Source organism: Vitis riparia, chromosome 14, assembly GCF_004353265.1.
Source record: "Vitis riparia cultivar Riparia Gloire de Montpellier isolate 1030 chromosome 14, EGFV_Vit.rip_1.0, whole genome shotgun sequence".
Classification (NCBI taxonomy): Eukaryota; Viridiplantae; Streptophyta; class Magnoliopsida; order Vitales; family Vitaceae; genus Vitis; species Vitis riparia.
Window position 1 is genome coordinate 25,117,985 of NC_048444.1, and position 22,081 is coordinate 25,140,065.

The 22,081-nt window shown below is 38.6% G+C and overlaps 2 protein-coding genes across 5 annotated transcripts; one reads left to right on the forward strand and one right to left on the reverse strand.

Moving 5' to 3' along the window:
• The first annotated feature begins 132 nt into the window (after positions 1-132).
• LOC117930220 lies at positions 133-19,987 on the forward strand. 4 transcript variants are annotated; one of them, XM_034850747.1, is made up of 9 exons: positions 133-451; positions 10,751-10,858; positions 14,435-14,518; positions 15,914-16,054; positions 18,011-18,055; positions 18,885-18,911; positions 19,081-19,176; positions 19,279-19,476; positions 19,575-19,987. In XM_034850747.1, the coding sequence occupies exons 1-8, from the start codon at positions 212-214 to the stop codon at positions 19,474-19,476; spliced, it is 939 nt and encodes a 312-aa protein (XP_034706638.1). In that variant the 5' UTR covers positions 133-211; the 3' UTR covers positions 19,575-19,987. The 4 variants fall into 4 exon arrangements, with proteins under 4 accessions (XP_034706638.1, XP_034706639.1, XP_034706640.1 ...); XM_034850748.1 differs by having other exon boundaries at positions 19,582-19,987; XM_034850750.1 differs by lacking the exon at positions 133-451 and adding an exon at positions 2,355-3,481.
• A 508-nt stretch (positions 19,988-20,495) lies between these two features.
• Positions 20,496-21,492, reverse strand: LOC117930221 (histone H2AX). The gene is made up of 2 exons (XM_034850751.1): positions 21,206-21,492; positions 20,496-20,908 (listed from the first exon to the last, which is right to left on the reverse strand). Exons 1-2 carry the CDS (start codon positions 21,401-21,403, stop codon positions 20,687-20,689), a joined length of 420 nt encoding a protein of 139 aa, XP_034706642.1. The 5' UTR covers positions 21,404-21,492; the 3' UTR covers positions 20,496-20,686.
• Between the last annotated feature and the right edge of the window lie 589 nt (positions 21,493-22,081).

Sequence of the window (22,081 nt, forward strand, 5' to 3'; positions counted from 1 at the left end):
ATGGCCCTCAAAACCCGATTTTTGAAATTTAACCTCACCCTTTTTTTTGGTATCATTTATTGTTCAAATTACTAATACACCTCCAATATCTAGTTTTATTACGAAAAGCTCCTCCAAAAGATAGGCAACGTACACCGAACCGCGTCGTATTACTTCCTTTCCCAGCGCCATTTTGGTTTCTCGGGAACCAAACAGAGAGGGTTGTCCGCAAATGAACTTCGCAGTTCACCAGGCTGGCTTATGCAGCTCCCACTTCCGGCGAATATTGACGGTTACCGGAGCCATAGCTTCGGCGGAGCACAAGGATGCCGGCAACGCTGTACGACGTCGTCGCTCCCTAAAAATGGTGGACAGAGAACTCTCAAAGGGCAATTATAAAACTGCCGTGTCTTTAGTGAAGCAATTGAATGGTAAGCCCGGTGGCCTCCGTGGCTTTGGCGCCGCCAAACAGGTCCTCTTTCCCTCTCTCTTTATCTCTGTATAGTGACATTCAAGGTAATTTAGGCAAAGGACAATCTCTTTGTCATTGTTTGAACAAGTGATTATGGAACGAAAGGTTTGTCAAGAGTCATTTTTTAAATGTTCAAACTAGAGTGAACGACAAATTCTTCAGTAATCGAAAATATTCATGGCTAATGAACATTGCCTACTCACTCCTCCTCCTCCTCTTGTATGAGTGTATGACTGAGATGTAGTGTCTGAACGATGAGCAATTGTAGATGACTTTCTAAGGGTCAGGAAGAGGAGGATACTTGCCTATCAAAAAAAAGAAGAGGAGGATACTTGTCATCTTTTAGACACTCCCGAAACTAGGAAACCTCCCCATATGAATGGATCTAGTCTCAATCTCCAATCCGCCAAGTATTGGTTTGAGAGTCCCAATGCTGCTACTGGGGGAAGGGTGCCGATAACAGGTCAGGTTCTACATAAACAAGTCTGAGACCTATTTATACCACTTCATTTAATCTGATAATGCAGTTGGAAGGATGACGGGCAGGGACATCATGCTCAGCAGCCTACAGTAGATGACCTACTATTTTTCCTTTTTGATAGGTAAATTTTGTCCCCATTGGGACTTAAAACCTGGAACCTCCCACAAACCCTCTCCATCCCTTTACCACTTGAGCCAGGCCTCAAGGGCAGGAGATGATGATCCTACTGATTCAAGAGGTCCTAAGTGGGTGTATAATACCCTATCTTGGTGACTGGTGATCCCTCTCTGAGCTCAGGTAGATGCCAAGGGCAATCTTGGAATGGTCTGCACTAACTCAAACTTTCTCAAAACTTTCTCAGGGTGCTGTGGCTCCTCCATTGTTTCAGAACTTCATGCATTGGGGGAAATAAGTAAGATTAGGCATTGGGAGTCCAACCTTGCTGTCCATAAAAGGGTTCCATATAAGCTGCAATATGTGTATACATCAGAAAAACAGTATTACATGTAATTGTAAATGCGGTCCTAATCACATCACGATGTCTTACCTTGTCCCTTTCCAAAGCATCCAAGGACTTTTCAATGCTCCGTAAGTACATGGGTGAAGTGCTGGTCTCCTTGTACCATATCTATCAAACACAAGCAGTCAATGCTCCATGTAAGTGGTATCCCTGTGAGGCCTGAAAACAGGAATATGTTTGTACACTCAAACCTACAATATATAAAAGCTTAATACGTAGTTAAGTAAGTTTGCGTAATTCAAAAAGGGTGGTATAGCCAGCTATTTGTTCTACCCCTTGTCATGTGGTTACTGATGTATCCTATCTGGCAGTAGAGATACACCAATGCAGCTGCCCCTAAGCATATCTTTTCAAGGACATTAAGGGTTGCTTACCTTATGAACTAAATGAATCGCTCCAAAAGCATTCAATGTACAGATGGAGGTAGCATTTCCCATGACGGAGTCACGGAAATTCCACGAAGGGTGCAGTCCTCATCAAGTGTAATCGGCATCTCACCGCATAGTAGGTGGAATGTGTCTAAAGCTCAGCAGATATTGAAATGAGTTATTCGTTGGCAAACTGGTATGAACACATGATTAAGGGCACCAACCCAAACTTCTGAATCAAATTATGCTACTCAAAATGATGTTGTGGCATCCCTCCTCCCTTCTTCAGACCCATTAGTAGTTGAAGCTGATGAATCTCTTTTCGAATCCCTTGGTGATGAATCAGCTATCGTCGGCAAATCACCTGGTGCAAAATCAGATGCTGATAAAGAACCTGGTGGTACGAAGTAGAATGACCTGGTGATGAAGAAGATGTTGTCAGCAAATCTGAGCTTGACTCACTCTGGAAGTGGAAGTAGACTGATGGATTCCGCTTGAAACCATTGCTGAAAGTGAAGGTAGCCTTGCTGTGAACTAATCAATCCCTTTACCTGTTTTTCAAGTTACATGAGGCCAAAGGTTTAAATGGTTAGGGTTTAAATGAGGATGAGAAATGGGAGGATGATAAAAAGGTTAAGAAACAGGGTACTGTGGGAAAAACAAGAGGTGAAGGAATGATAAAAAGGTTAGAAAAAAGGGTAGAATGGAAAAGTTTAGGGGTGAACTTTGAGAGGGTGTAGGTGAACTTAGAAGACAGATCAAGTGGGAGAACAAGTGGTTGAAACTAGAATTGAAATGCATTCTTGATACAAAGAATTGCTGGGGATGAATAGATGGTCCAGGATATTTAATCCCAAATTTAATTTTTGCGACAATTATAAGGTTCAATCTATTTATGATTAGGAATTAAAAGAATCAATGATAGTGATAATCCTATCACAATAATCAAGATATCATATATACTTGGAAACCATCTATGAAACTTTCATAGATGTAAAATCATGACTCTAGTTGACTATTGATTAAATCCACTAAATGTGAAAAGCAACAGTTTTTACTTGATCTAGACACAACCATATTCTCAAGAGACTTACATGAGCCAATAACCATATTCTGCTTTCATGTTTTTAATGTAGCATCTTATGCTACTTAGGAAATCACTTCAAAGCTATATGAGGCATGCGGATTGGCACACCACATCGCCTTTTGATCAAATGTACTTTCAAGATTAGTCTTGAAAGATAGTTGAGAGTTAGAGTTCAAGGCAAAGTAATAACAATATATTTCAATTAAGCACATGTGTCCACTCATAAAGAATTAGCCTCAGATATTTATGGACGCTTTTTTTGTGTTTGCAAGGTAAATTAGTGAATAGGGAGGTAGATGACAAGGGAGCGTGTATGGTCATGAAGGTTGACAAATTTTCAGTTAAAACTTTCTATGATGGGATGGTTCAAAGGGGTTTAGAATCTTTCTCGGAAATGGTTATTTGAAATTCTTGGGCTCTAATAAAAGTGAGTTTTTTCATTTGGGAAGCAACATGGAAAGGAATTTCAACTATGGACGTCTTGAAGAGGAGAGGGTGGACATCAGTGAATAGATGTTTTCTATGCAAAGGCGAGGAGGGATCTTGCGATCACATCCTTCTTCATTGTTCTAAGGCAAGTTTGTTATGGTTATTGGTCTTCTCCTTGTTTGGAGTGGTTTGGTTGTTGCATACCTCAATCCAAGCAACACTTCTTAGTTGGCATAGCTGCACCATTAAAAAGAGGAGAAAGAGGGCATGGAATGTTACTCCTCTTTGTTTGTTTTGGATTATTTGGAAAGAGAGGAATAGAAGGGCTTTTGAAAATGTTCAGCTTTCAAATGAAGAGTTAAAGTTCTCTTTTTGTGTAACTTTTTAGAATGGTCCAAAGGGGGTCTAGGGCAGGAGTCCTTCTCTATAATTGATTTTATCAATTGGTTATGTTGCCAATAAGGGGAGGGATTCCTTGTTTCTTCTTTGGAGCACACATGTATACTTCCTGTATACTTGGTGTAGCCCTTTTTTGGCTCTTAAATCTATATTGCTCTTTTGCCTATCAATATATATATATATATATATATATATATATATGGGCAAAGAACAGATGTTACCTTTGTCAAAGGCACGAAGAATCAATAGATCACATTCTTCTCCACTGCGCCAAAGTAAGGACTCTTTGGGCGTTGGTTTGCTCTCTTTTTGAGGTGCAGTGGGTGCTGCCAGCCATAGTTAAGGCGACGCTACTGGGATGGGACAGGTCTTTTGTGGGAAAAAAGAGGAAGGGTGTTTGGAGAGCAAGCCCTTTGTGTCTTTTTTGGATGGTTTGGAAGGCAAGGAACAAAGTTGCCTTTGAGGAAGAAGAGTTGTCAATCCAAAGACTTAAGAATTCTTTTGTATGTTTACTTTGGTCGGAGACGAAACTGTTTATAAAAGATGGTCCTTTGACTTTAGTTGATTTTATTGATTGGGTAGGAACCCGTTGAGGGTGGGGTTCGGGCTGCTCCTCCGTCCTTGGCATCCAGCTAGGGAGTGGGGGTGTTTCTTCTTCGTAATCTTTAAGCCGCTGCTTTGGCGGTTTTCTTAATACAATTTTCCTTTACTTATCAAAAAATATATATATATATATATATATATATGGGCAAAACTTAGGTGTTCAAGTCCTATTCAAATAGGAAAGTCTTAAAATTGAATTTTTATAATTTAAAAATATATATATATTTTAAAAGTTCCACCGATTGTTGGAACATTCCTCAAAGGATTGTTTGAACATCCAAGGACGTTTGAATGTCCACAGTTCATGGTTTGAACTCTGCGCTATTCATGATATGATGTTACAGTGTTCACATCTTGAACTTTAAACTGTTCAGAGGTTGAACATTTTCTTCACACTTTCACAACTTGAAACTTATATTTATACTGCCATTATTTTGACTGAAATCTGAAGCACATACTACCATAACTGTCTCTCTACGTGTCTCTAACTTGCTTTGAAGTGATAAGTCTCATTAGAAGTAAGCAAAGTCAGATTAGAGGACAATTTGGAGCAAATTGTCAACTCAATTTAGCTATGCCAGCACACTAACAAGAACTATCCAAAATTCTACCATGCGATATATGAATGTACCCACATTGCCTCTCATTTTTTAAATAATGATAATTTATGTGCCATTGGGATTTTAGAGAATCTATTCACCGAATGCATTTTGTAAAATGAAATATCATTTATATGATATTTGATATGACTACTTAGGCAAAAGCCCCAAACCTTGCTCACGGGCAACCTTTTTCAGATTTGAGTGTGGATTCAATAAATGGAGGAAATAAACATTAATGAGATTCAAACTCATAACCTCTTGAAGACCAAGGCTCTAATACCATGTTAAGCAGCCAACTTGACTTAAAATTTAAGTTGTTCGTTAATTGACCAATTATGTACATGAAGCCAACTAGCACTAAAGCCCTAGAATATTGGTTTACAAAATGCTTTGTTCTTCTCATTTTGACTTTATGACATGGCTGGTAATTATTACAAATTTAAGGGGATTTATGCCCTGTTTGATAAATAAAATCTAAGAAGTTACTGCATTTTTTATTGGGTTTGAGGGGACACCTTCAAGAATTGTTGGTTAAATATCTATCATTTTTAAACTTATGTGATCCTTTCTTTGGATTTTCTAATGTCAATTTTAAGCAAATGATCTATAATGTTTGTTGAGAGAGAGAGAAAGAAGAAAGACCTTAATTCTCATTCATGTAATATCTACTCACAATTGAGAAATATATATATATATATAAGGTTAGGAGTCCTAACTACCATACATGTGTCTTATATTAACAAGGAAAGGTTATACACTATAAATACATTATATTCAACACTCCCCCTCAAGCTGGAGCATATACGTCATATGCACCAAGCTTGTTACAAATATATTTAATCCTAGGACCTCTTAGAGATTTAGTGAAGATGTCAGCTAGTTGATAATTTGAATTAACAAAACTTGTAGCAACACATCCTGATGCGATCTTCTCTCTAATGAAATGACAGTCAACTTCAATATGTTTGGTCCTTTCATGAAAGACTGGATTGGATGCAATATGTAATGCGGCCTGGTTATCACAGATGAGTTTCATCTGTTCATCCTTTCCAAATCTCAACTCTCGAAGAAGATGTCTCAACCATATGAGTTCACATGTTGCCAAAGCCATAGCTCGATACTCGGCTTTAGCGCTAGATCTGGCCACTACATCTTGTTTCTTACTCTTCCAAGATATTAGATTACCTCCAATAAAAACACAGTACCCTGAAGTGGAACGTCTATCTGTGGGTGAGCCAACCCAATCTGCATCTGTGTAACCAACAACCTGAGTATGACCTCTGTTCTCGTACAACACACCTTGGCCTGGTGTACTTTTGATATATCGAAGAATGCGGATTACGACATCCCAATGGCTATCACATGGTGACTGTAGAAATTGACTAACAACACTCACAGGAAAAGAAATGTCTGGACGAGTAATGGTGAGATAGTTTAATTTACCTACGAGTCGTCGATATCTCCCGGGGTCTCCTAAAGGCTCCCCCTGTCCTGGTACAAGTTTGACATTCGGATCCATAGGTGTGTCTACCGGTTTACAGTATAACATACCGGTTTCTTCCAGGATGTCTAAAGCATACTTCCTTTGGGAAAGGACCACAGCAGAACTAGATTGAGCTATCTCAATTCCCAAGAAATACTTGAGTTTCCCCAAGTCTTTGGTCTGAAAGTGGGTAAAAAGATGTTGCTTTAGTTTCTGAATACCATCCTGATCACTGCCTGTAATGACGATGTCGTCCACATAAACAACCAGATAAATACACTGCCCCAAAGAGTTATGATGATAGAAAACTGAATGGTCTGCTGTACTGCGAAGCATGCCAAACTCTTGAACAACAGAACTAAAACGGCCAAACCATGCTCGAGGAGATTGTTTCAAGCCATATAGAGAACGGCGTAACCTGCACACTAAAATAGACTCCCCCTGAGCAACAAAACCAGGAGGTTGCTCCATATAAACTTCCTCAGCAAGATCACCATGAAGGAAGGCATTTTTAATATCCAACTGATAAAGAGGCCAAGAACACATAGCAGCCATGGAGAGAAGCAAGCGGACAGAAGCAATCTTGGCAGCAGGGGAGAATGTGTCACCATAATAAACCTGAGTATAGCCTTTAGCAACTAAGCGGGCCTTAAGGCGATCAACTTGACCATCAGGACCAACCTTAACTGCGTAGACCCAACGACGGCCAACGGTAGATTTACCAGAGGGTAAAACAACAAGATCCCAAGTGCCATTAGAGTGCAGAGCAGCCATTTCATCCACCATTGCCTGTCGCCAGCCTGGATGGGAAAGAGCTTCATGGGTGCTCTTTGGAAGAGAAACAGAGGATATAGCAGAAACAAAAGCAGAATAGGGTGAAGATAATCGATGATAACTCAAAAAATTGTAATTACGAGTAGAGCGAGTACCTTTTCGAACAGCAATGGGTAAGTCATTAGGAGAAGGCAGAGCCGGGGTAGGTGAAGCCGAAGGGATAGGAAGTGAGTCAGCAGGTGCCTCAGCAAAAGGGAGAGGAGCAACGACACGAGGGCGACGATGATAAACCTGAAGTGGTCGAGGAGGCATAGCATCAGGTGGGGAGACAATGGGAATAGGCAAGACTTCAGAAACAGGAAGAGACTCAGAAGTGGTGGAAAAGAATGGTGAGTCCTCAAAGAAGGTGACATCAGCGGAGATAAAGTATCGATGAGTCTCAAGGGAATAACAACGATAACCCTTCTGAAGTCTGGAGTATCCCAAGAAGAGACACTTCATGGCTTTGGCGGAAAGCTTGTCCTGTCCAGGAGTGAGAATATGAACAAAGCAAGTACAACCAAAGACACGAGGAGGAAGGAAATAAAGTGGTTGGTCAGGGAAGAGAAGGGAGTGAGGAATCTGATCATGTAAGACAGAGGAAGGCATACGATTAATCAAATAACAAGCGGTAAGAACAGCGTCCCCCCAAAAACGAAAAGGAACATTACTATGGAGGAGGAGAGTACGAGCTGTCTCAACAAGATGTTGATTCTTGCGTTCAGCTACCCCATTTTGTTGAGGAGTATGAGCACAAGAAGACTGATAAAGAATCCTATGATGAGACATAAACGAAGTAAATGGGGCTGAAAAATATTCCCTGGCATTGTCACTGCGTAACACACGAATAGAAATATTGAACTGGGTTTGGATTTCAGCATAAAATTTCTGGAAAATAGAGAATAACTCAGTTCGATTTTTCATTAAAAATAACCAAGTACATCGAGAATAGTCATCAATGAAAGTGACAAAATACTGAAATCCTAAAGTAGACGCAGTCCGACAAGGACCCCAAACATCAGTGTGGACAAGCTTAAAAGGAGACTTTGCCCGATTATTCAAACGCTTTGGGAACGAGACACGAGTATGTTTCCCAAGCTGACATGACTCACACGGAAGCGACGACAAAGTGGAAAAACGAGGGACCATCTTCTGGAACTTGGAGAGACTAGGGTGGCCCAGACGATTGTGAATGAGGAGAGGAGCATCAGTGGAAATGCAAACTGCAGGAGATGAATCGGAGGTGAGGTGATAGAGGCCTTGAGACTCACGTCCTATGCCAATCGTCTTCCCCATACTCCGGTCCTGCAAGGTCACAAATTTATCAGAAAAGGTAATAGAGCAATTAAGAGTACGAGTGATTTTGCTGATGGAAATAAGATTAAAAGGACATTCAGGAGTATAAAGGACAGAAGTGAGAGGTAGAGAAGGCAGAGGAAGGGCCAAACCAATACCTTTAGCCACAGTTTGAGAACCATTAGCTAAGGTAACAGTAGGTAAAGCAGAAGTAGTAGTAATAGAGGAGAAAAGATCCTTATTACCAGATAAGTGATCAGAAGCTCCAGAATCTAGAATCCAGGGTCCAAGAGAAGATGTGTGGGTAAGGCAGGCAGAGACATTACCAGACTGGGCAACAGAGGCAACAGAAGCCTAAGATGCGGAAGAGCTCGGAGGCTGAGGCAGCGGAGAATCAGAGGACTGGGCCACATAGGCAGTGCGAGGAGGTCGTCCATGTAACTGATAACAACGATCGCGAGTGTGGCCAAGTTTATTGCAATAGGTGCAATGAGGACGTTGACCTCTACCTCGGGTACCACTGCGGCCTCTTCGAGAGCTAGTTTGAGAAACTAACACAGAAGAATCTGAAGTGCTATCAAATGGCAAAGTCTGAGTGGAGGAGATATGGAGGAGGCGAGCAAACACATCATCCAAGGACGGAACTGATGAACTACCAAGAATCTGATCGCGGACAGGCTCAAGATCCGGACGGAGGCCAATAAGAGTAAGAACCATGAAGAACTTGTCAAGCTGTGTTTGTTGAGCCTCAACATCAGGAGTAAGAGGCATCACAGTCAAGAACTCCTCCTTAAGAGAGGCAATCTGGCCAATATAAGTAGATAGATCCAAGTCCTGTTGGCTGATATGGACAATAGCAGAAGCCACCTTATAAAGACGTTGGATATCATTCGTATATAATCCTTTGGCCTGAATCCAAAATTTAAAACAAGTTTTGTAGGCCCGAAGATGAAGAAGAATCTTGGGATCAACCGATTGCCATAATACACTACATAACTGTGCATCTATCTTCCTCCACTGTACGCGGTCAACCTCAGGGATATCTGCCTCCTGTGTAATCAAGTGATCCTCATATCCTTGACTCATAAACCAAAGTTCAATAGAGGCAGACCAGGAAAGATAATTGTCACTGCCAACCAATTTCTCCGAAGTAATCATAGGAGATCCAGATAGAACAGAGGAAAAAATGGAAGTTTTAGTAGCCATATCCACTTATCTGGAGAATGAAGTATGTTTGGATCGAAGAGAGCCCTAATACGGCTTCAGATTGCGGCGTGGCACCACCGAAAAAGGGAGACGACCTCAGATCTCGGCGTGGTACCACTAGAAAGGTAGAAGAACACTTCCCAAGGCACGTGCAGGGATTGGAGTGGAGAAAAAGTAGTCGGAGCTTCGTCGGAAAGACTGTTTGGAGGGCCGACGGAGACAAAAATCCCCAAAAGAGGTACGTGCAGGGCTCGGATGGGAGAACCAGGGAGGTAGGGAGGCTGGTCGGCGTCAGGCGAAGCTGGAGGAGAAGGCGCGTCGCCGGAAAAGGCCTCACGCGCCCTCACGTGCCGGCGCGTGAGATGCAGCCGCCGGCTAGAAAATTGCGCGTGGCCGGCGCGTGGATGCTCTTTTGGTGCCGGTGCCTTCACAAAAGTTGGAGATCTCCTCTAGGCGCTCCTTCTGGTATGGTCGGTGTCGGAAAAATACGTCGCCGAAAAAGTTCGCCGGCGGTGAGTGGTTTCTGTCGACGATCCGACTGACCGGAAAGTATTGGGAGATGGGGAAGGTGACCGGAATGAAACACGGTCACCGGAAGGTTTCCCGGAGTTGATGACACGGGAAACAGGAAAGAATTAGGTTTTCTTCCTTGGCTCTGATACCATGTTGAGAGAGAGAGAAAGAAGAAAGACCTTAATTCTCATTCATGTAATATCTACTTACAATTGAGAAATATATATATTTACAAGGTTAGGAGTCCTAACTACCATACATGTGTCGTATATTAACAAGAAAAGGTTTTACACTATAAATACATTATATTCAACATTCACAGATGTGACACATAAAGAGAGCTTGACCTTGTGTAATACTATGGATATGTGTGTGAGCACAGGTTCACTGAAATTTTTTTCTCACTCGAAGTTTGGCTGCAATTTTGTTGCATTTTGTGTTGTCTTCTGACTCTTCTCATAATCACTTGTATTGAGTGTGCTAGTAAATCATGGTGTAGGTATCCCACAGACTGGATGACTTAAAGCTTCATGAATCTCTTCAATCACTGGTTGATTCAATACTGGATTTGATGGAAAAGTGTCGTCAGTTTGCTATGTTGGATGAGGTATACCAATTACTTTACTTTTATTCTAATTATCAACTATTCAAGTTGAAGTTTTCTGGTTTTTGGAAGTCATCTTTTGCTGGTCATTTTTACCATTTAGTTTGGTAGGTTTGTTAAGCTTTTTAACTTGAAAGTGCAGTTTGAGAAATTCCATCTAAGACATTAGCTTTAGAAAAATGGAGTGTCACATGGAAGTGACATCATTTCATTGCATTTTACGTAGTGTTTAAGAAAACTGCTCCTTTGTGGAAAATGGAAATAGTCATTTAAGCAAATAAATCCTATTCTAAGTTTAACATTCTAAGCAAGCTTTAAGAAAAGAAATTGGGTTGCTATTACTTTTGGTGCTGATGCCAAGGATTCACATGAAGTGGAGGGAGTGGAGGACAGGAACTATAGGCTTGAGAATAGATTGACAAATTCAGGATAATCTTGCTCTATTTTATCACTCTCCAATTGGTGCTCAATAAAACTCTTAGTCAGAACATCATAGAATTAGATTTCCATTTTTGGTAGGTTTGAAAGCAAATTAAGAGAGATGTTAGTAGAACGTGTGTGTGAATTAAAACCTTCTTAGCTTTAGATTTACTTTCGAAATACTTCTAAAAAATTTGATAAATAGGCAAGGGAAATAGAACCATGTAGGATAAGAAAGAGAAGTGAGCCTTGAGATTTCTCTGTTTATTGATTTTTAAATAACAAACCCTAGAAAGTAGGATTTGGGTTTTGGAAGGCAAAGAACTTTGTGCTGGTTTGGATAGTATATAAATCTGGTTTGCAGGTACTAGTGCATGCAAACATGCATCTATAGCCATAATAGCCTCTTCTTTATTTTTATTTTTTATTCTTTGATAAAATACTCAACAACTTATGTGTTGGCAGTTGAAGCCTATATAGATTTGAACCGATTTTTGGGAAGGTAAACCATGTATCATGGATGTAACTGCGTTATATACTTTCCCCTAACTTGGAGCATACTTCTTTTATCATTTATTGCCTGCAGTTATGAAGAGTATTGCATAAAATAGTATTTTGCCATTCCTTGGATGATTTTAGCCTGTCTGGTTATTAATTCAAATTTCCCAATATTTTGTTGCAATAAAATATCGGGAACATTTGTCTCATTTAGTTTGCCAGTTGTGTATGTTACTGCTTTAAAGAGAAGCAGAATAACTTGATATTTCTCAGGCCATGTCAAAATCAGCAAAGGAGTTTGTGAACTGGTGCATATACAAAGCTTAGACAGCTAAAGTCCTTCACCTATGAAAAGCATCCCCTTTTGCAATTCCTTGGTCCATTTGAAGGGAGAGAAGCAGAGGAGCTTTTGATGGTGCATCTATGAGGGTAATTGTGACTGGATCAACTGATCATGTTTAGTGCTCATTCCTGTCTCGGTTCAGAGTTCTTTTATAGATTTCCATCAGGATTGCTCCAGGTTTAATTTGATCTAGTGCTAGGGCTGCGGTGTGGCATTTCTTTTTTCTTGACTTTTTTTTTCCCTCACTCTGTCTACCTCTTGTATATCAGAGAAGTTCACTTTTTGGAGGGTAGGTTGTGATAAATAGGACTTTTTTATCTTGCAGAATAAAGGTTGATTCCTTCTTTTCTTCAGATCTGAATACATGGATATATTACATTTGCATTTATCACGACCAGTGATTAAAAAATATTAGTTATCGGAAGAAAGGGGGTTTAGGTATACGGAAGATTGATTTCCTTAACAAGGCCTTGCTGGGTAAGTGGATCTGGATGTTTGCCTTTGAAAAGGATATCCTTTGGAAGAAAGTGATCGGGGTGAAGTATGGCCAAGAGGGCTTTGGTTGGCGGACTAATGAAGTTCGCGGGGCGTTTGGAGTGGGGGTGTGGAAGGAGATTTTGAAGGAGGCAAATTGGTGCTGGGATAACATGATGTTTAAGGTGGGTAAGGGGACTAAGGTCAAGTTCTGGACTGATCACTGGTGTGGTAACGCGGCGCTATCTCGAATTTTCCTTCAGTTATTTGCCTTGGCGGTCCATAGGAATGCAACGGTTAATGAGGTGTGGGACTCTAGCCTCGGTCAAGGGGGTTGGAATCTCAGATTTGCTAGAGATTCTAATGATTGGGAACTGGATCTAATAGGAGCTATGTTTAATATGCTGAGGGACTTCAAGATCTCCCAAGAAGAGGACTCAGTGTTATGGAAAGGTGGGGGTCAAGGCACTTTTGGAGTTAGGGATGCTTACAATTTGTTGGTTGCTCCCAATGCCCTCACCTTCCCGGTTAAGTGCATTTGGGTGGACAAGGTCCCAACTAAAGCTGCTTTTTTTGCTTGGGAGGCTACGTGGGGAAAGATCCTCACCTTGGATAGGCTTAAAAAACGAGGGTGACAGCTTCCTAATTGCTGTTTTTTGTGTGGTTGTGAAGAGGAAAATGTAAATCACATTCTTTTACACTGTATAGTGGTCAGGGTCCTCTGGGAAATTGTCCTTGCCTTGTTTGGGGTTCATTGGGTGTTCCTGGAGACAGTCAAAGAGGTGTTATTTAGTTAAAAGGGCCCTTTTGTGGGGAGAAAGAGGAAAAAAATCTGGTATTTCATCCCGTTGTGTATTTTTTGGACGATATGGAAGGAAAGAAATAGATTAGCTTTTAAGGGGGGTTCTTTAGATATACAGAAACTCAAAAATTCATTTGTTTGTAATTTGTGGAGTTGGGCTAGAGTGTACATGGGAGAGGAGTCCTCTTCGCTTTTAGTCTTTTTGGAGTGGCTAGCGGCTACTTAAGGGCTGGTGAGGCTGCTTGTTCTTTTGTTTTTGGGTTAGGCTGCGTTGTATACTCCCTGTATGCCTTGTGGCTTTTTTCCCTTTAATATATTTTGTGCTCATTTTTCAAAAATAAAAAATAAAAAATATCAGTTATCGGTCATGGTCAATATGAAATCAAGGAAGAAAAATTGCTCCAACCGAGTTTCGCCGAATTTTTGGTGAATTTCAGCATTATCACTGATTTTTTGGGCATTTTTCAGCCTCATCGCCCAATTTTTCAGCCCCAAACTCGGCAGCCCCACAACAGTGCACTCCTCGTTTTAAAATATAAAAGAAAGGGAAGCAATGGGACCATAACCATAATCATTTTTAAATTCTATTTGATTTATTTTTGATAATATAAAAACATCATGATAATCTTCTCACTGAGTTTTTTGTTATTATCTTTTGTACAGTAATTACATACAAATGAATATAAAATTATAAATAGGTTGTAAACATTTTTAAACAAAAAAAGAAATTATACATGTATCATTATTTCCTTAATATTCATTGCATCTAAATAAGATAGATCATCGTTTTAAGAGTAAATGTGTTTGCGATTTCTGTATGTTGTATTATATATACTTGTTTTATCATTTCTTGGAGTTTCCCTTTTTTTTTAGTTTTGATGAATTTTTGATCCACAAATGTTTTGTCCTTTTTCCAATATTTCCATAAAATCCAACCAGCGATATTTTCATAATTTCTGATATTGTAATGCTTGATCATGACTTTGTCCTCTGTTATAATATTTGTGAATTTAAGCCAGCTTGTTCAGCTACTATTTCACAGGTTTCAGTGAAAGCATTAGAAAAGTCAATGCCTGATGAAGGCAATGGATCTCATTGTGACGAAGATCATTTTTTGTACACACAGGTAAGATGAATTTCCTTATTTTTCCATCAACTCCATTATTAGCGGATATGCATTTATTTTTCCTGGCTTAACAAAGCATTTTGTCTTAACCTTTTGGGATTGGCTATATAATGCTGTTTCACTGTTCTGCTTTATCTACTGCCATACTTTATATTAAATCATACTTCAAGGTGTTTTTTGTCACAATGTCAACCCTTGTCCTCTTTTGTCTACTTCTCATTCTTGCAGCACCTTAATCCCAGAGTCCTGGACCATGACACTCCTTACTGGTGCAAAACCTAGTCTGTGTAGGATTTAGCTGAACCATCTTAATTGATTTTCTCTTATCCTGTGAATAAACTTGCCTCTTGCTATTTGAAGAAGGCCCTTTTTTTTAAACTAGTTATAATTTGATGGTCATCTCAGGTGATCCAAATATAACAAGATTAAAAATAATTGCAATTTCATGAAAGCATGCAGACATTTTAGTGAGCATAAAACTGAAGGAAGGATTATAAAATTCAGTAAGCTATCATTTTCTTATTGCACTGCTTAATGATGCCCCAATATGAACATCAAGTCAGTGGCCGATTAATTGGTAGGACACACGTGTTTATGGAATAATGTGGTAGATACCCTCTTAGGTGTGGGATCTTTCTGCCTTTTTTCCTTTTGATTTATTATAAGGAAATATATCCTCTAGTTAATCTCATAATTTTCCCTGTTGCAAATATTCCTACCCTTTGAAAACTGGTTTAGATTTTACTTATATTTGCCTACTTACTCAAATATGGGAGGCATAAAGGAGGCTGCTTCAATAGAATTGTAAAGAGAAACTTAGGTAGTGTTTGTTTTTTTGGCTTTTTGCTAAAAACAATTTGTTTTTAGAATTTAGATTGTTTGTTTTTCTACTTTTTCATGACTTATTATAAACTTTTTACTAAATAGAAAAAGCCAAAATATGTAGCTTTTTCTAAATAGAAAAAATAACATATTGATTTTTTTTACTTTTTAATACTTAATAGAAATAAAATACTACAAAAACAAACAACCTAATATTTAATACTATTAAGCATTAAGGTTCTATTTAGAATTAAGTAAAAAAAACAAACACCACCTAAGTTGGAGATTTTCTTCTAGGATGTTATCCAACCAGTACTCTGATGGAAGAGAATTTCATCATGGTGCAACAACCGCTTTTCTGGCCATGATGCTCTCTTTCTAATTACATCAAGAGCAAGCGAATAAAATGTGGTGGTTTTCATGTTTTACTGGTGAAATGCTTCAAACAGAGGGTTATGGACAGCATATTGCATGACTAACCTTTTTGTTTGCTTGCAACTCTGCTGCATGTTAATTGTTACTTGCCTAAGTTAAACTTAATGTACTTCTATCTATATTTATCTATATCTGCAGCATGAAGCTGGTCATTTTCTAGTTGGCTACTTGCTCGGGGTTCTTCCACGAGGATATGAAATACCAAGCAAAGAAGCTTTAAGGCAAGATAGATTTGCTGCAGGGAGAGTGGAGTTTGTGGGATTTGAGTTCCTTAGAGAAGTAAGGACATTCTTGCCATTTATTATGCTTCTTTTTAAACTGAAGCCCATAGGGTTGAGCATTTTTCTACTTTGTTTCATACAATAGTTGTACTTGGAGCATTTTATACGACTTTTCTTTACCTATCAAAAAATAAATAAATAAATAAATTAGCTGTACTTGGAACCATCTAAGACTTAGAATAATTATGATTTCCGTGTCTTTAGATGGAGCCTCTATGTTTATTTTAGATTTTGTTGATTGGATGGGCTCTTTTTAATGGAAGAGAGGTGTGTCTTTGGTTATTCTCTCTACCTCGTTACTGTTTTGGCACCTTTGTTTACTGTGTGCTTTGGTGTGCCTTTTTTTTATTAGGCATTGTTAATAATATTCTTGTTTCGCTAGAGAGAGAGAGAGAGGAATATGATTTCTATATCTATATATTTCATTTGGATGGTCCATTTTGTAGAAATCCAAAGTGTTTTGGTTTAAATGGCATGAGCATTTTTCTACTACTTGTTTCATACAAGAGTAGTACTTGGAACCATCAAAGACTTAAAATAATTGTGATTTCCAAGTCTTTAGATGGAGCCTCTATGTTTATTTTAGATTTTGTTGATTGGTTGGGCTCTTTTTAGGGCAAAGAGGTGTCTTTGGTTATTCTCTCCATCTCATTACTGTTTTGGCACCTTTGTATGCTCTGTGTGTTTTGGTGTGCCTTTTTTTATTAGGTATTGTTAATAATATTCTTGTTTGCCTATCAAGAGAGATAGAGAGAAGAATATGATTTCCATATCTACATATTTCATTTAGATGGTCCAATTTGTAGAAATCTCAAGCGTTTGGTTTACAATCCCTTGATTCCCATTTTTCTTTTACAACGAAGTTTATATTTGGTGAAACAAATTGTATTTATTATAGGATTTTTATATGTATACAATGTGGTTTAGAACTTACTGTGAATAAATTAACAAATAAATAGATTATTATACGTGTGAAGAGGATTTTGTTGACATGTTATGGATCATGTAGAAAGAAGATATTGGTTCGTTTTCGCACTTCATCAGATAAATTTGGTCATATGGACAAGTACTAATATAGGGATTAATACGTGTGAAGAGGATTTTGTTGACATGTTTTGGATCATGCCGAAAATAAATGCTGGTTCATCCTCACACTTCATTTGGCAAATTTGGCCATATGGACAAATAGTAATATGGGGGGTTAATACTTTGAATCATAGTGAAGATGAGAGATGAATGTGAGGCATGGTTATAAAATGAAATTATTTCATATGTTTTGGTAAAAACGTGGTAGTCCTAAATGAATTAAGCATTTAGCAGCACATAATGTGAGATGCAAGACTTGGAATAAATATAGTGGTGTTCTTATGTGCCATAGTGAATGATAGGGAAGCAGGGACTGTGCTTCAATTGATTGGTGAAACCATTTATGGATATAAAAAGTGCATTAGATAGAGGAATTCTAGATTTGACCAGAATTTGAGTTTCATGCCATTGTCCATGGATCTAGTTCTGGTTCAAAATGTTAGTTCTAGATATCAAAACAGAGAAACCACCTCTGGTGGAATTAGTAATCTCAGATTGGTTCTGTTTTGAGCTTAGAGCTTCATTCATAGTTCAGGTTCAATTCTCAATGGATAAATTGGATTTATTGGGCTGCAATTCATGTTTTATTGCCATATGACCAATTGTACTTCTGATTTTGTTTTCCTTGTATTTGACTATGAATTTGGTCTAAATCAGCTTCTGTTGCTGGTAATACGTTTGTGGTCATTAGATATCATTTGCTCTTTCCTTGAATTTGTTTAAGATTTTGATCTAAATCTGTCATTTAAATGTTGAGACATTAAAGATTGGTCATGAGGATAGAAATATTCTTATTTTCTTGTTATAACATTTCTATGTTTTAACCTTTTTTCATTAATAATTATTTTGTCATTGTACCATTGTGCAGGTTAGAACAACAGAGATAGTAGAGAAAAAATTCAGTAAAGGGAAAGTATGTGACAGGATGAAACTTTTCTGTTTTTATATGCACCTTATTCATGGAAAAGTTGCAATATGCAAGCATCACTTCTGCATTATTCATTTTCTTGAAAGTTATGCCCTCCTGCTGTCATACATCTCATTCTTTTCCAGGTGTTGTGAAATTGCAATCCATCTGACTGCTAGAACAGAACCATCTGTGAACCAATTTGTCTTGTTCACTTCATCCTCATAAAAAGTTGACTTTATTGATGCCTTCATTATGGTGTTTGATGTATTTTATGATTTTATTAACTTTTTAATAAAAGATATCCTGCTTGAATTTTTTCTCAAGGATAGAAATCTGTGGTATAAAATGACTGACTGGGAGAATAGTCTACTTCAAACCTGCATGTTGGAAACTTTATTTACTAATCATGTATGTAATTCTGAGTGGTATTTCTGTCATCTGCAAGATTGATTCTGTGCCCCAAATCCTTTCAGAAGTAGGGCTGGATACACCATGAAGGCACCAAAAAAAAAAAGGGTGTTTGCTATGGTTTTGGCCATTCCCTCATGAAATCCACCAAAAGAAATATTCCCATATAAATGTTTTCTTTTCTAAGAGCTAAAGCACCTTTCTTGACTAAGAATTATCTGGTTAGAATACAATGAGCCACCATTACTTCCTTTATCAGTCATGTTTAATAATGACATGATCACAAAGTTATGTAAAAGAGAAAATTCAAAGGTCTGATAGTGGATGTCAATGTGCTATGTGATAATTATCCTGAAAGTTTTTGTTTGCTTTGTTGTTTTAGTGTCATGGTTGTCTCTAATATATGTGTTTCTGTGGCATGCAGTCCAAAAAAGGCAAAATTTCTTCCAAGGTAAACTTGTATGATTCCTTTCCAAGTGGTTATTAGGACAAGAAAATAATTTTTTTAGCTATTCAGGATAACTAGCTCTTGTTGTGGTAAAATATCTGATTATTCAATTGTAGAGTTTTACTAACAAATGTTACTTAATATTAATTATAGTTCTTTCTTTTTTCTATAGACCTTAAACAGGTTTTCATGTGTAATAGTAGCAGGATTGATAGCAGAGTACCTAGTATTTGGATACTCTGAAGGGCTTCATTCTGATGTTGAACAGGTTAGAACCTACTACTCCTGTTTTAACATTCAGTAACAAAATATCTAGAATTGCACTAAACTGCTTGGGATCTCTAAATGAAATATTTTCAATTGCAAACAGCTGGACGAAGTGCTCAAGTGGCTGGGCTTCTCAGAGAGTGAAGCTTACTCCCAAATGAAATGGGCTGTACTGAATACTGTTTTGATATTGAGTCGTCACCATGAAGCTAGATTAAGACTGGCAAAGGCCATGGCATTGGGAAAACCAGTAGGCTACTGTATTGATACAATAGAGAATGTTATAAAGGAAGTAATTTAGGTGAGGTTTGATTCTTCACATGTTACTTTCTCCTTTCTATGAGAATTTCATGGTTTTTGTTTTATTTTTATGGCATTTTGCATTTCTCCATCTCCTAGGATATAGATCGACTTTACATTATCACAAGGAAGATGAAGAAATGAATGTCTCAAAGATTGAGGTGGAACCAAGGAAGCCAGGCATTTGGTATTGACTAATGAAAATCACAAACAGGCAGAGCCATCAGCCATCGTTTGTGTAGGTTTGATTACCCTCCCTGCTGTTTAATATATCAGATAACTAAAAAATTTCTCCACTCCAATGGTTAAATATGGTAGATCTCCCATTGTAACTTGATAGATGGATTATTGCTACATTGCATTTGGGGGGTTGGCTACTCAGACTCGAGCTCACATAAACTTCTATTCTGAGTTGTGCATGCCTGTTCCTGACCAGTCCCAGATTGTGGGCAAGAAATTTCCTTCATGGCATGATTGCAATGATGAAGAATAAACATTCACAATTTTCACTTTGAGGGCTGTACTAAATTTCCGCCTTTTCTTTGAGCTACCCAAAATGATCCACAACTCCATTTGAGTAATAGAAATTCCATTCTCCCTTGCAAATATTTGTTGTTACACTGCCACTGTCATATGCATTCCACCATTAGACCAGACAATCCTGCCATTTGCTAATATCATAAACATAACACACTTTTGAACCCGAGAATCATAGATTAGCCTTTTTCCTAACTCTCAAACCATGGCATCATAACAAGTTGGCTGCAACAATACAAGAATCAAAGCAACCCACTGATGAGTTGCAAACAACACAAGTCCAAAATCCTTCACAATCAAAGCCCTGTCTTACTCACAGGTGAGAAATTAAGGAAACTCTTGGTGAACCAGAATACATCTTGCAGAAAGCATTCAATTTCAAAATTGAACAGTGCAACCTAATCATTTAATTGATTTTAAAACCATTCAAGACCATCACTTATCTTCAAAATTGTGCTAAGAAATCTGAGAGGCATACCCACATAACAAAACCCATTCAACCGCTCCGTCTTCCATGAATCAAAAGAGTACATGGAGCACCTCAAAAGGCCTAGAACTTCATTTTGTTCCAAAGAGTTTAAAAGAACAAAACTTTATCCATAGAAGGAAGAGAAGATGTGTATACTACATATCTATCAAAAAGACGGACAAGGAGAGGCCATTAACACAACTCCCTAAAATTCCTGGGAAGCAGACCCAATCTCCCCCTTGCCTTTACCCGTCTTCTTTGGCAACAGAGTCTGGTGGATGTTGGGCAAAACCCCTCCATTAGCAATGGTTACTGACCCCAATAGTTTGCTTAGTTCCTCGTCATTCCTCACTGCTAGCTGTATGTGGCGAGGTACAATGCGATTCTTTTTGTTGTCCCTCGCTGCATTTCCAGCAAGCTCCAAAACCTGACTCAACACACCATCAAACCATCAGAATCTTGATTCAAAAGAGCGAATCATAAAACCTGTATAATCCTATGCTTTCTTGAGTTCCAAATCGTCAAAACACCGCAAAAAGAAACTTTTTTTTTCCATTTTTAATTGATAAAATCGATCCATAAAGCTCTCATAAACTTGGGGAAAAAAACTCTATTTTCATTGGATAAAATGCTCAAACAGAAAAGAACCAAGAAAGATATACATCCCGATCAAAAACAATGGAAAAAAAAAAAAAGAAGCTCCAGAGTTGAAACCCTAATTTACCTCGGCCGCGAGATACTCAAGAACAGCAGACAGGTAGACGGGGGCGCCGGCTCCAACACGCTCGGCATACTTTCCGGCCTTGAGAAACCTTGCAATCCTCCCCACCGGAAATTGAAGCCCAGCCTTCTGAGACCGCGACACCGACTTTGAGGCCTTTGGCTTGCCTCTACCTCCCTTGGTTGATCCCGTGGAACTCATCTTCAATCTCAAATCTCTACCTTAAACGAATCCAAAACCCTAACCCTAAAATTTTGGCTGTGAATGAGACGGCAGGTGTGAATGTTGAGATGCATGTTGTGAGAGCGGTGTCTATATAGAAGCAAAGTGTGTGATCTGATTGGTTGATACGCCTTCACGGGGATTGCCAGCGTGGCAGGTACTTTAGATTCGCGGGAACTATTTTCATTTTGATTTTAGGGGTTGTTGAGTTTTGAGAGGGAAAGGCTAGTACGACGTCGTTTCGTGTGAATGCCTCATGAATTGGCGGCAGCCCGCTTGTTGGGAAACATTTGCGGGCCCAGTTTTTGAACCGGCCCTAAATGGTTTTGAAAGCCTTGTTTCGTTGTTAAAAAAACCAAGGCACAAATATTGTTGGAAGGAATTTTAATTTCTTTTATCTGATTATGATGACAAAATAAAAAATTTGAATTATTTTCACATACGGCTTTTTTTTTTTTTTTTCTAATAAAGAAGGTGCATTTTTCTTTTTATGTTTCTTTTAGTGCCATGGTCCGACTATCCGGCCTTTTCTTTATAATTTTCTTTTAGTGTCGTGCCTTAATTGTCCTATCTTTTTAGTTTATTTATAGTGTCGTGCCTTAATTGTCCGACTTTTCCCTTTTAGTTTAAGGAAATCATTTGGGCTCAAGTTTAAAC